General features: G+C 40.9%; 1 protein-coding gene across 1 annotated transcript in view; it reads right to left on the bottom strand.

The window, feature by feature from the left end:
- GLP1R (glucagon like peptide 1 receptor) overlaps positions 1–14,341 on the bottom strand; it is an 89,816-nt gene that overhangs the window by 14,146 nt on the left and 61,329 nt on the right. The window contains exons 6-8 of the mRNA XM_055816526.1: positions 14,011–14,164; positions 12,302–12,461; positions 3,841–3,901 (exon numbers count right to left, since the gene is read on the bottom strand). Of these exons, the coding sequence (XP_055672501.1) occupies positions 3,841–3,901; positions 12,302–12,461; positions 14,011–14,164 (375 nt within the window). The remainder of the gene's footprint in view (positions 1–3,840; positions 3,902–12,301; positions 12,462–14,010; positions 14,165–14,341) is intronic.

Raw genomic sequence — 14,341 nt, 5'->3', positions numbered from 1 at the left:
CTGAAAGGAGAAGGGGGGGAATCTGTTTGAGTCATACCTCGCCTTCATGATTCCTGTCCTTCTCTTTCTGCATTATTTTTTATTACTCTTCGGCCTTCACTGTCAGGTTATCTTATTATTTAACTGTTTGTTAGTTCCTTATCCCATTACCTACCATCACTTTCCTTGCATCAGTATTTAGATCAGTCATCTATTTTATTTGTCCTTATTTTCAAAAAGGACCTACTAATTTCAACCAGGAGATAGCAATTAAGGCAGCAAACTCCAGTTTCTTCAGTATATATGTACAGGTTTCAGGCCCAAAGGGAGTTTTAAAGGTTATAAGCAAGTAAAATCAAATATGGGAGCAATAGTTCCCAACTTTTGTTGGCCAGCTAGTCCTTTGCCAAGTAACATGCTGCAGGCAATATAATACTTAATTCTCCCCATAAGTCTCATTTTAGCTTTTTAAATTCCTATGTCCTTGAGCAACATTCGAGAAAAATCACATGAAAAATGATGCCTGAAAGCCACGGTTTGGGGTCACTGGTTTGAAGTGAACTTTACTCTCGGGCGCTTGTACATCTAGTTCTTTTAGGTCGCACTCCGGCCCCAGCCAGCCACCCCTGACTGTGATGGGCTGTGTGAGTGCACAGTGCCCATGTGTTAGGGCAGTGTTTACATGCCACTTCACTTGCCGCTGCAGTGACAGCATTCTTAATATTTCTATGAAATAACTTTTGTTAGCCTCCTGCCATATTGCTAAGCATTACTCAAAAGCAACAGTCAGTAAAGCAAGCAGGTTTCTGAGCTACACAGGCTGTGAAACATAAACTATGAAACAGCACTGCAGAAAACAGGTTCCTTCACAAAACACGTTTCTCCATCTCCAAATCTCATCCGCCCAAACATATATATGCTCAATTTTCCTTAAGTTTTCTTAACAGGTCTATGAAACTTCAGCATGGGCGATGCTGGCAGAAAGCAAACCCTCCCCAACCTTGTAATGGGACAGTCAACTTGAGAGAAACTAGCAAACCGTGCAGCACGTGGTAGGGATCCACGCTACAACAACACACCCACGTGCCCTCACATACTAGAGAGGAAAGTGGAACAGCTTGGAGGTGGCAATTCTATATTCCTTTGCAGATACTGCAAGCCCAAGAAGGTCTCAGGATTTCATTTTTCCTTGCAATTTCAGTTTAATGCATATAACAAGCATATTATTGCAACCAGCAACTCCGCAACCTACAGTTCAATTGTATTTTAGATACTGGAGAAAAAAGTGTATGTACTGTGTGCAGTCAGTGTACCTGAGCTGGAACCTGAGTAACAGAAGAACTTCTTAATTGGTACGTGTGACTGGCAGCCAGCTTCATGGAGCCTTTACAATTAATTTTATTTGAACTCCTCAAGACCGGCAGGATAATAGGCATGGCTAGAAGTGCAGTTCTAATTTTCTGACTAGCTGCAGTGGAAGCAGAGGCAATTTTAGAATTTCCTGATAATGATGGAGGCTGAAAAATGATTCTTTACATTAACTCAGCTACATTTCTGTGTGTATTAATTTACTTCCTGTGGCACAGAGCAGTTTAACTACTTTTAAATTTATACAAATATGTGCAATAAAAATGTCATTACAGCTCAAATTGTCACAGCCATTAAAGTGTCCAGAAAATAAAATTGATAGATCTGTGCCTGATTTCTTGTCCATTTGTGCTTTCTGGGATTGCCACACTGATAAATACATCACCCTCTAGTGTGTTTAGGGTCTGTCCCTGCAGTTTGCTCAGCACCACTCAGAAGATGCTTGGCCTAACTAACAGCCTCAGAGCCACAAACGGAGAACTGGCCCAGTGAAACAAATGTACTGGGAAGTTTCTGCCTTTGCTTACCGATCTGGTATTCTTTTTCTAAAAATGAAAACACTGAATTTTTACCTTAAAGATGTACAGCTGTATGACTCCATTTTTTTTTTTTTTAAAAGGACTGTAGGCTTGCTATCTTGCTCCCATAATTAATTGCGGATAGAAACAAAGATGTCTAAGTATCAGCTCTTTAGGCACAGTCTAATAACTAAGAAGCACAGCTTACCTTTAATTTTATTTTTAATCCAGACAAAGTCTTTTTCAGTAGCCCACTTTTTAAAACAGCAGCTCCTTTGTAAGCCACACTTGCATGTGTAAGGAAAGGAGCCAGCCTGCAAGTATGTCTTGCAGGCTTCAGTGTTTTATCCAAAAAGCTACGTAGCGTTCACAGGACTCCCACAAATTTCCAGTCCTGACCACATTTACTTCCCATTATTCCTCATAGTCAGGGAAGTAGTTAAGTCACAAATTAAATTTACAGCCCACTGCACATCCATGGTGACAGTGCTATGACAAACAGCATGAAAGATATCCCTGGCTGCTCCAGCAAATGCCCGCCCAAGGCACAGAAATCTTGCCTTTCAGAGAAGCTGCTGCACGTGGTTATTTATGGGCTGTATTTTACAAATATTTATACAAGATTTAGAAAATTCAATAAGGTGCAAAATTACCCCTTTTTAAGGTCCGCTGAAGGCAGTGAGTGACAGTTTTCCTTAATAGAAACTATAAATCAGCTCTGAGCACTGCATAATGTAGGAGGCTCAGCATGAGCACTTTGAATACATTTTCTGCATCAATGGGAAGATATGCCCATGGAACATCGCCTGTTCAGAGGCTGCGTGTTCTCTATACCTAGTCTGATAATTTCAACAAAACTTGCAATACATCAGTATGGCCCCAATCTTGCTACAGAATATTATCAAGTCAACCTTGAAAAGGAAAGTCAGAAAATCCTAGCATTGCTTAAGCCAGAAAAGGCATCTTTGACTGAACTGGTTCAGTATTATGAAAGACACTTTAAAAAAAGACATTTCTTAATACTCATGAACATCAGGAAAAAAATCTGGAGGTGGCTCTGACTACACTGAATTTTCACATTGCAGCATCTCTCCAGCAAGGATTGTGTCTGGGTGGGGAAGAGGAAAGGACCCTCTACAAAAGTGCTGGCTGGGTTGTTTGGAAACCAAGTAAGAGGAAGACCCCATAAATAGTACACTTAAGAGTAAAAAGGAAATAGAATAAAGTTATTTATTTCATCACAAAGAAAGTTACCCAAATTTCCAGGCAGTCACTGTCACTGAGAAGAGGAAGCCACTTTGCTCCCTTTTGCTTAAAAGAACAAAAACAAACAAAACCCCACAACAAACTACAACGCTATTTGGTACATTAAGCATATATAAAGGCAATTTTTCAGAACAGTCACTATTGTAAAAGTGGATGAAAAGTATTTTGAGTTTTGCCAGTCTTGTGCGTGGTACAGTTGACCAGCAAGACTAACGTAAGCAGGCAGAGAACTTGCCTTTGTTTTAAGAAGATCTAAATAATGGAAACTTAAACAAGAACAGGCAATCACGTCTCCGCTGCTAGGCATAAGCTAGTCACTACAAATCGCAGGCAGAATCCTGTGGGAGGTTTTTGCCTTCCTCTGAAGCATAACTGTAAAGGCTACTGCCAAAGGCATAGTATCAGGAGTGGTCTTGGTTGGGTATGATGACTTCTACTGTTGATACTGTAACTACAGAAAAACAAAACATACCTTTCCTTGACCTGCAAAATGATAGATTCATTCAGACATGCAGAAAATTCTGATCAGAAAGAAACATATGCTCCTTTCTGAAATGTTATGCAAGACCTTCAAACAAAACAGAAGCAATTACGTGAAGTTTCAGCACATTGCCAAAGCAAACCACACCGAACGCAAAGCAAACAATGACCTGCTGGCGCACACATACAGCACAAACGAAATCGCTAGAAAAATCAGAACTAAACCAACCCCTCATCTTCATAAAGGTACTTGACAATTCCCCAGAGGATAACAAACAGCATTGGCACACCTGGGAAGAGAGGAGACAAGGTTGACACTGACATTAAGAGACAGGGAAAGGCAGAAAGGAGGATAAACCCCCCACATAATGATGAGCAACATAATTGTCTGGTGACAGGGTTGCAGCTCCTACCCAGCACAGATGGCTGTCAATGGTGGGATGAGAAATCCAGCCTGCAAGTAACTCATAAATCTAACTCATTTTGCCTGGGCCCCCATCTAGCTCCTAACAAGCATGAAAAATGAACACCAGACCATCACCACCATACTCTGTATATACCAGCTTTTCTGTAGAAAGTTTTACAGAGGTGACAAGGGAATGAAATTCCTGGAAACTCTACTAGCCTCTATATTCACACGAGAGAGGATCACACTGCGCTCTGACCTGAACATTTGCATCCACATTTCTGCTTGTGGGTCAGCCACACTGTGTTGGGCAGCACCAAGCTCAGGCTGTCTGTTGGCACACTGAGCCCCATGTACCCCCAATGGCCAAGGGGACTGTGGGCGCACGACACAGAGCAAGTGTGCCCAGCACCCGCCCCACACCCCCCCCACCCCCCCGAGATGTCCCAAGTTTGCGCTGTGGCGCTGCATGGACCTGAGTGGCTGCAGCAATGACAGCAGATACATCTGGTCTTGAGAACAGGCTTGCTCCTATGCTTACCTGACAGTGCATGTGCTACAGCTGGTCAGTTTTTCTGGGGTGTAAAGGGAAGACAGAAAAGCCACATAAACTGTCAGTATTACTTGCTTTACAATGTCAAAGGCTCTCAAAGTAATTGCTTTCATTTATGAAATGCTTAGGTCTTGCAAAATAATTTTAAAGTGCATCTACCAAGCAATACTTAGCACAGGGAATGCCAAAAAATCCCACCGTGAAGGAGAGCAGGTTTGAGACTCAGCGAGCAGGATGAGGAATTTCTGCCTAAGGATGGATCAAGATGTTCTAACTCATATATATGTACGTCCTTGGACAGCGCCCGATGCTGTATGGACATTGTATAGGAAAGGCAACATTTAATGTGCTTTGTTATTGCATTTTTAAGAACCAGTATGGAAAGGGACCATAAGAACATCAGCGTGCAGCAGTAAGCACTGCACAGGGCACACATGCAGCTCCTGCCAGCAGAAGCCACAGGGAATCTGTGATGTCTTCCAGTCTAAGCACTATCTATAGTGGATATTATCAGCAAAAACCTTCTCTCTTATTGTACCGTATTCTTCTCCTGTCAGAACAGCTAAATACTACAGACCCAAAAGACCAATTATTCTCCTTAATTAGTTAAAAAAAAAAAAAGATAACAGAGAGCAGCAAGAAGAAAAACCCAACAGTCAGAATAACAGCAAAGATAATGAATTGAGTAAAGATTATTGGGGCAAGTAGTTGAACATGTTCTATGGATGTACCTGATATGTAAAGTACACAATATTTTGGGAGCAAAGTTACCGAGAGCTCCATGCTGCTTTGATAGCAGCATAACGGATTAAGAACAGGCTCATTGCAAATCCCCTCCAAATGCAAACGAGCCTTTGATTCATAGAAACGAAATATAGTTTGAATCATTCCTCTCTCGACTTTTCTGAGAATTAAGACTTCTTAATATGAAATTTACAGGATAAGACATGAACACTGAGAGCACAAAGGGTGCATGTCAGTGGAGGGAACTGATGTATCAAGTGATTACAATGATGATTTTCAGATATCTCCATCTTCTGGATATATCAGAAATATTCCCATATTTAATCACATTACCTGACATTTGAAATGTGAATCAGTTATTAATATTATATTTCAAAAGAGCCTGGATAGAAAGAGGCCAGTATTATTGAACTGCACCAGCATCCTGCTATGCAAATATTTTACAAATTGATAGGTAACATGTACAAGGTGACTTGTTCAATACCTTCTGCCCACTCCCACTTGTAACACAGGCCCCTGGTGCCTTAGTGTTGCAACACTCAGTCACGTTATTTTCCATGCTAGCAATACACATTTTAATATGGCATACAAAGATTTAACAGTGCAACACATACACGTCAGCTTTGAACATCATCGCATATTCTACGTGGATAGCATCTGACATCTACCAAACTGACAAAGCCTTGCCCTGAGAAATGGGTGGCTCTGAAAACTGTCTGGGACACAGTCTCAGCAAATGAGAATGCATCCAGTTTTCCAAAGCCCTAGTCAAGATCTAAAGAGCAGACTGCCCCAGGAAAATTCCCTAACCCACCTCGAGTCTGCAGAAGTCATTCACAACAGCAAAAGACACATCTCTGCAGTAGCTGTAGTTTGCAAAGATCACTGAGGCTCTCCACAGATTAATTTACAATCTTGATACCTAATCAACCTGCATTAACTGACACAAATACACGTATTATTCTGGTTACTTCACTCCGTCAAGAAAAATACGGCTGGCTTGAGCAGGCAGTGGAAATGAACTGTATACAGCTCCTTGAATAAACTATAGGTGACTACCATTCATTAATAGAATCAGCACTGTAATCCAGTCCTGGGCTCCCAACACGCAGCTCTTTTGGTGCATTTGAGTTTCAGTCCTACACCTCTTTCACTTGCTGCTGCTATTGAAAGAATATCAGCTATCTGAGAAAAAAACTGCACCCACTTATAGGATGCGCTTATTTAAGATACAGGCTGAACTCTTTCTAGTTTTGCCTTTTGTCATACAGAAAGCTCCAAAGTTGATCATTTCCCAAATTAACTGACCACAGAAAGGTCTCTGAATTCTGGAAAAGGTAACATCTACACTTTTGTCTGTACTGTATTACTGCTGAAGATGCAGAAACTGCAACAGCCTGCTCGTAATAGTCTGCCATGTTAATTCTTGCAGGCTGACAACTGACCAAAAATCTTTGAACACTACATAGTGATTATGAAATCTGTCAAGTGTATTAGGAAATACGCATGCTGACAGCTCAGCTAATAAAGTTCAACTTCAAATGACAGAGGACAGGGCACCTGAATTTATAGGCTGCAATAATAATATATATATTAGACGATGAGAAAGTAATGGAACTGCCAAATCAACATCTTAACACCCCACGGCATAAATAAGCAGCATGTCCTACTTATTTTCACTCTAGCTTATATATTCTACACCTGACCAGGTGTCTTCATACCAAGAAAAAAGAAGTTGGAAAACCAGGCATTATCCAGAAGGATAATGGGATGGGATACGTCAGAGAAGAAAGCTGTGAGAAATTCTGCACAGGAACCACCATTTGGTTGACATTGTCACAACGCTCCACTGTCCCTAAGGAGCAGAGAGGAAAGCAATTTGTGGAGCTGCTAATGGAAGTTACCATGTTCTGATAACAGCGTGTAGAAATCAGTCTCCGCATTTAATGGGTCTGAGATATTTTGGTAACGGAGCAGAAAAACTCGGGCTCGTTCTGGAGCCCACCAAGTAGCAGTTACCATGAAAGGTGTCACCAGGTGGCGCTATTCCATGCGATCTTTCCCTTCCCTTGATGTGCACGCAAGTTCCCATTCTTACAGACACCGTATTTCTAGCTTTGCATTGTACCACATTTTACGTAACAGCAATTTCAAGGAAGAAAGATGTATGAGGAGCAAGAGAGGCTCCATTCGTCCTCACGTACTGATTAGAGATTCTTCCTGAAGTAATTTTTTCTCTGTAGGACCACAGCACTGCCATCCGGCAGAGACCCTTAGATAAGGACATATTCCAAATACAGCATTTTAGGACTGATGAGTTTGTGTATAAGCCCGTATTTCAGATGTAACCCGACATCACTGATTTCCACGTGGTGAGAAGTTCGACCTCCAAGACAATCAGGCCATCAAACCAGAAAGATGCTGCTGCTGTCAGAACTCCAGTCGCCTCTTGCTGTCTGACACCATCCAGAACGGTCCGACTTGATCAACTGCTTGATGTATGAACATATGTGATAAGGAACTGAAAGAAGTGATAAATAAATATGTCTAGATATAGAAAGAGTAAAAGCATTGAAGATGTGAGAAGAAAAGATGAAATGTTTTCCTTTCCTGAGGAAGAAAAAGCATGAAAGAGTTTAATCCACATGACGAAGAGTGAAGAGAATTAGGAGACACTCCTGACATGCATTTCCTACCAAAAGCAGCCTGGACACAAAACCTATTTTCACATCCTTGTCTGAAACACAATTTTTATTTGAAAACAAAAAAGAAGTGGTCAGTGCAATGAATGCACCCTGTTGCCACACTGAGTTCACACTGGGCTTCAGAAGGAAGGTTTCTTACTGGCTCTGTTCCAGTCAGATCTTCCTTGCAATCAGGATGTAGATTTTGACACCCTATCCAGGCTTCCTGCCTTTAATAGCTCCATTCCCTCAAAGTGTTCTTCCTTAGAGCAAGTCTGGATTGCCAATGTTTGGAAGGAAGGGGATTATTTATTTTTTATGGCAGTTTCCCTGCTGCAAATGCAGCTGGGTGTAAAATTGCCACAGAAGCTCAGAGAATGTTTAGCTTTTTTATTAACATTTTCTTCTTAGCCTTTAGTGCTGAAAGTTGTCTCCTGCCATTCCTCCTGCCTGGACGTCGCAAACAGTCACTGTGGGATGTTGCTGTTGTTTCCCCATTCCTCCCTCCTCCCTGCTCCTGAATGTGAGCAGATCATTTTTTCACTAAAAGCTGCTGGTACAGCAGTGTTACAGTATAAACTGCTCTTCTCCAGAGACTACTTTGTACAGCACTGACACATCTGCTTCAAGTCAATGTCAAAGGTGTCCTGGACACCCTGATTAAGAGGCTGCACAACCTGAGAAACAAATCAAACCCCCAAAGTAATCATCTTGATCTCCATAGTTACGTGGCTTGCTTTCCTTCCTTCTTCTGCAAGTGTTTTGCTCTCTCTAGAAGGTGAGACTGTAGGCAAGGATTTCTCTTACGCCAGAGGAAGGACGCACCAGGTACCAGCAATGTATAGCAACAGATATTTTTTTTCCTTTTTTTCTGCAAGTGATAATGACTATTTAAACCAACATCCTGTTTAGCTGCTGTTGTGCTGACCTCCAGACTGAAGGGAACAACTCATCTATCTGCTCTGCCATCAGCTTAAGAATTTTGTTTGTTGAAGCTGTTAGTGTTTCTGCCTTTTTTTCTTTCATCAGCTTTGAAAATAGCACAAACCATTGTTTTTGCAGTAAGATAACTGGCACTTGGGGTTGACGTAAATGTATGAAAGTCTGCTTTTACAAAGGAAAAGAAGGCATAAGCACAACATTTTCCACATTAAATGAAACAAGAAAAATTCAGCGCTGCCATCTCAAAGCTTAGTGTGATGTGAAATCTCAGCAAGCAAGTGGCCATTACAGGAATACAGTTACCTCACAAGAAACCAGGAAGGTTTATAGAATCCTATCAATATACATGATGTTGTATACAACTCCCAGTGACTCCCAAAATGACTCCCAGTTTGTGAAACTACATTAGCTTCCTTAGGTCTATCAGGATTTTGTAACTTTTCCAGTTTTTGCAAAGTACAGTAACACAAGATAAACAGATTTTTTCCCTTATACAACACTTAAACAGCAAAGAATAATTACTCATTTGAACTGATACTAAATCAACTACTGTCTAGTAACATCAAGAATTGACCTGAAATTATCATATAGCAAAAACATATTTGGGGAATATTTACTCATTTGTCTTTACACTCCTCACTGTATGCTAACTGTTCCTAGGAAAACACAGACTGACTATGGTATCTTTTACATATTTCTGTTGGAAAAGCAGGTTTACCCTTTCCATGTTTTGACTTGAAAAGAAACAATTACGATAGACATAAAATAGGAGAAGTACTTTTTTTGTATTTACACAATTACATGGACTTTCCCCCCTGTTATAAGAAAATGCAGCAGTTTAAAAGCTTGAGAGAAATAGCTATTGGAACAGTCCTACCTATTTGAAAGCTGGCCATTACATTACAGTTTTGCTTGGGATTACCTGAGGAATTAAATTTGCCCTATAGTTAGTTGTTCTGAGACCTTTTGTTCCTCGAAAGAGGTACAACAGGGCAAACATAACAACCAAGAGTATATGCAAACACTCAGGTGGACAAAAACATTTGAGGCGAATACACAGCTTTATTCGTATGTACATCTGAGAGAAGTACAAGTGCAAACATATGTGATCACATGGGGGATTGCAGAAGCTACTCAGACAGCAAAAGCAATACCATATGGTCTGTGAGTGATCACAAATTTCAGTTAATTAGAAGAAATAACAACATGAAATGACTAACACCTGCTAAGTTAGTGAACAATACATATTGAAAAATCTAAAACATAAATATTTTTATCAAATGATGAGTAATGAACAAGTTAAAAATTGTCCTGTAAGAATCACAGAATGGTTTCGGTTGGGAGGGACCTTAAAGATCATCTAGTTCCAATGACAATTCATTAACAGAACAAAGGGTTAGGGTAGTAAATCAGCTCTGAAAATCAATAAGATATTTATTTTTTGATCCAGCTTTATTTTTACAGTTGATAAAAGATTTCAAAGAACAGGACCCTCTCAGCTCAAACAGGAACCGCCTTGTCTCTCTGAAGCCTTGGCATTATGCTGAGGCCATCGTGCTGCTCAAAAAAAATTAAATCTCCTTGCGTACAGCAGAAAGGCACCTGGTGAGGGACCTGAACACCCAAAACATGGAATTGCCAGTGAAGAAACAAGGAGGACTGGAAAAAAATAATCTTCGTAACTTTCCACTTGTTAGAGATGAAACTGATCTCGTATAACTAATCTGGGAGCACTGAAATAGCAGACGTGTCTGCGTTTGAAGATGGAGAATCATTGGCAAGGTTTGCACATGCAGCCATGTCTGGAATAGCAAGAAACTACAGATGAGGACTGAATGGCAGGGGCAGAGCTTTTCTAACCAGTGCCAAGTTCTGGCATTGCCACTCATTTCCACAAACTCATCCAGAAATTCAATATACAGTAGCAAAACTGCCATTGTAAAGGAAGAACAAAACCAAAATAGTATCTTCTGTTTCTGCCTTCTGCTTTTGCAAGAGACTAACTAGAAGTGATTCAGATCAAAACCAGCTACTATCCTTTATTTATAAAACACCACAATACCCTCAGTATTTGGCTAGATATACTTTCACTCTAATTGCTTTTCCAGTTCCTTTCAGTCAGTGCTTCAGGATAGCACCCCCCCCCCCCCTTTTTTTTAATTGAGGGTATGGCTATTTATAAAACATGATTAAAACATATATAGTTGAAATGTTATACCAGATGTTGTTGCTTCTGCTGCATGTCCTATATAAAACAATAATGGAAGTTATAGAGCTTTTTAACTAAAACTCTCCAGCAAGAAACTGCTATTACTTGCACTTATTTATTCCCATCAATATACTGGAAAGCCTTTGCTCCTCATACATCACTTTCAGTAGAATTGGATAATTCACAGTAAGCCATTTATGTGCATTTTACCAGTGAACTGATTTGCTAGAATATTCACAGCTGGCAAACCCATGGAGAGAGAAGGACAGTCAAAGCAATTTAAATGTTCAAACTGATATTTATGAAAGCGCTGCTGTATCTACTTGGATTTACTTTCAGCTTTCCAAAAATCACCTGATTTCCACCAAAAGGGAAGGGGGAAGAGGAGGAAGGGAGAGAATGCAATAAAAGCACAAAAGAGATCATTCAAAAAATAGAATTAATCTTGAACAGTAATATATTTTCAGGCTAACTGGACAGTGAAAGAATCAAAGCTTTAGCATTTTTACAGAAGGCAACTCTGGCTCAAACAACTGATTTCAAGGCACCACACTCGATCTCAAGCATACACATGCCCATGGCACACGCACCCTGACCACTCTTTTGTCCGACAGTCACCACTTGAGCTGCTCTGCCCAAACAACCAACCTGACAACTCTGTGCTAGCAGCCCCTTCTTCACCAGCCCCTTGGCAACCCCCTGGCTCATACTGTCACCACATCTCTGCTGCTACACCCAAATACAAGGTATCATTGTTATTTTGCACCACAAGTAGCTAACACATCTTTGAATGCAATGGGGAACTTTCAGGAGGTGAAGCAGGGCAGTCCAGGAAAGTCCACGCTCACCTGGAATCACCCACATGAGTTCTGTATTGGGAAGCTGATGTCTTGCAGGAAAAGGACCATGGCCTGTCACTGGTTTGGGGAGTTTCTGCACAGCCCCTGCCTTATGAACCCACAGCCCCTACACTGCGAGCATCCAGGAGCTGTGCTGGTCCAGCACCCTCCAGCTCAAACCAGGTAAGGGATTGGGAACAAAAAGGGAATGGAAAATGTAGGATTTGAACTGGGCAGCACTATGATAGACACACAGTATTTTCCTATTATACCATCTGCTGGAGCAGGCAGACACATGGAAAGATCAACTTACCCCAGCCAATGCAGAGATACAGCCGAAAAATCCTCTGCTCAGAAAAGACTGAAAGTACCAGCAGCGTGTACAGGTACATGCCTTCCACCAGTAACCAGTAGTAGTTTGCAGCCACACAATACTGCATCATCACAAAGACCAAGCGGCAGCTGAGCGATTCCTGTGACGGAAGAAAGCATAGCTCAAAGGGGCTGAGAATAAAAGGATACTAACCCAAAAGACGGGTTCCCTATCCTACTCTTGCTCCTCAAAACAACACTTGCTAAGTTAATCACATTTGACTACTGAAGGGACCAGAAGCCAGTAATAGGAGCTATACACAGTAGATAGCTGCTTTCATCAACATCCATCCTTTTAAAAAAAAATAATTAAAGTTACATGTTCTGCATCTTCTCTCAATAAGCAATGGACTATAATTTGAAAAGCACAACACAAAGATGAAAAGAAGAGCAAGTGAAAGGCACTGTATCAGCTACAGTCGGCGCATCTTTTTGCTTCTCCAGATACTCTATTCTGCAGCTGATAATTTCTCTATTAAGGCACAAACAGCGTATGCCATAATGTTGACTATTTTCCAAATCAAAAGATTTTTGATAGAACAGCAATATTGCCCAGTGCCTCACATTTAGTGCAAAATATCTCTTGGCTGGTAAATTACAGAGAGCTGGTCAGCAGGGCTTTAGATAAATATGAAACCTGATTACCTAATTAATATACCCATCGGATCTGATGAAACCACTATTGGATTAACCATGTGTGAAAGCATAAAGCCTAAGATTTTTTGGAAGGAGGGAATGACTACCAATCCAACGCGAACATTTCCCAACCATTTAAGATACATATTACAACGTTATTTTCTGCCAATTTATACATTGGAGATGAAAAGGAATCAACCACTGTATGAGATTCACTGTGCGATATTAGGTCTTCAGCCTTAGGCGGAGTATCAGAAAAGGATGGTACTAAGTATGCGTCAGAAGACGTCCCTTTACGACCCTGACCCTGCATTGCAGCAGCAAATGCTGTAGCCATGTTCTAGGCTCACAAAAGCTATACAGATAATGAAAATCTCTTTCTTTGACAATTCAATTACATTTTGTATTCCGAATCTGAAGAGGGAAATGCATGCTTTCATCATATTCACAAAAAGAGTTGTATATCCTCTCCCTTCGATCAGAAGTATTTAATTAGCCTGTTCCTCCAAAGCTTTTCTAAATGCTTTCAAATTTGCATTTTAATCAGGTGCTTCCCTTTTTCCATCATCAACAGATTATAAAAATCTCTAAGAATGACCAAATAATTTGGTCGTTATACAAGATGGGCAGTCCTATCACAAGAGGTGCTGGCTTAGGGAAATGAATGCTCTTCTGTCACTGCTAGAAAGAAATGAACCTACCACACGGAAAGAAGACAGGGGCATTTGTATATACATCAAAAATCCACCTTTTCATGTTTCCTCTGTCTAGTAAGGGCAAACTTCCCATAGGCAGAGAAACATGCCACAGCATCAACTACTTGCCTGTACCAAGCCCCAGGTGGCACAACCACAGCTGTATACATTGTGCTGCAAGTTTCAGAGAAACTCCGTGGACTGAAGAACAGCATTTTGTACAGCCCCCATTGTACAAAATTAAATCACCTGCTGTCACACAGACACACAACAGTGATGACTCCAATATCCTGAGAACCACCACGGCATCTGCCCCTACCTGGAAGGAGATAAGTCCTTCCCACTGGTGCTCTTGTGTGGCTGTGCTGTACATCCACTTCACCACTGAGTCTTTAATGAAGACAGATATAGCCCGGAGGATAAAAGAGGTGAAGAGGTTCAAGTGAATATAATTCCTCGTGCAATGCAGATGTCTGTGAAAAGGAAGAACCAGTTACAATCCGCTAACTAAGTAAAAGCTGCAACATTACACATAGGACCGAGGGAGGGAACAATGAGCCCTGTGAGAAATCAGGAGGTACCCTATAATTTGAGAATGACTGTAGGGATATCAAACCACCTCTGGGAAGAAGTCGCTATCAAAGAAGAGA

This window comes from Falco peregrinus, chromosome 11 (assembly GCF_023634155.1).
Source record: "Falco peregrinus isolate bFalPer1 chromosome 11, bFalPer1.pri, whole genome shotgun sequence".
Taxonomy (NCBI): domain Eukaryota; kingdom Metazoa; phylum Chordata; class Aves; order Falconiformes; family Falconidae; genus Falco; species Falco peregrinus.
Note: the sequence above shows the minus strand (reverse complement) of the source record. Positions and strands in the feature narration are given on the sequence as shown.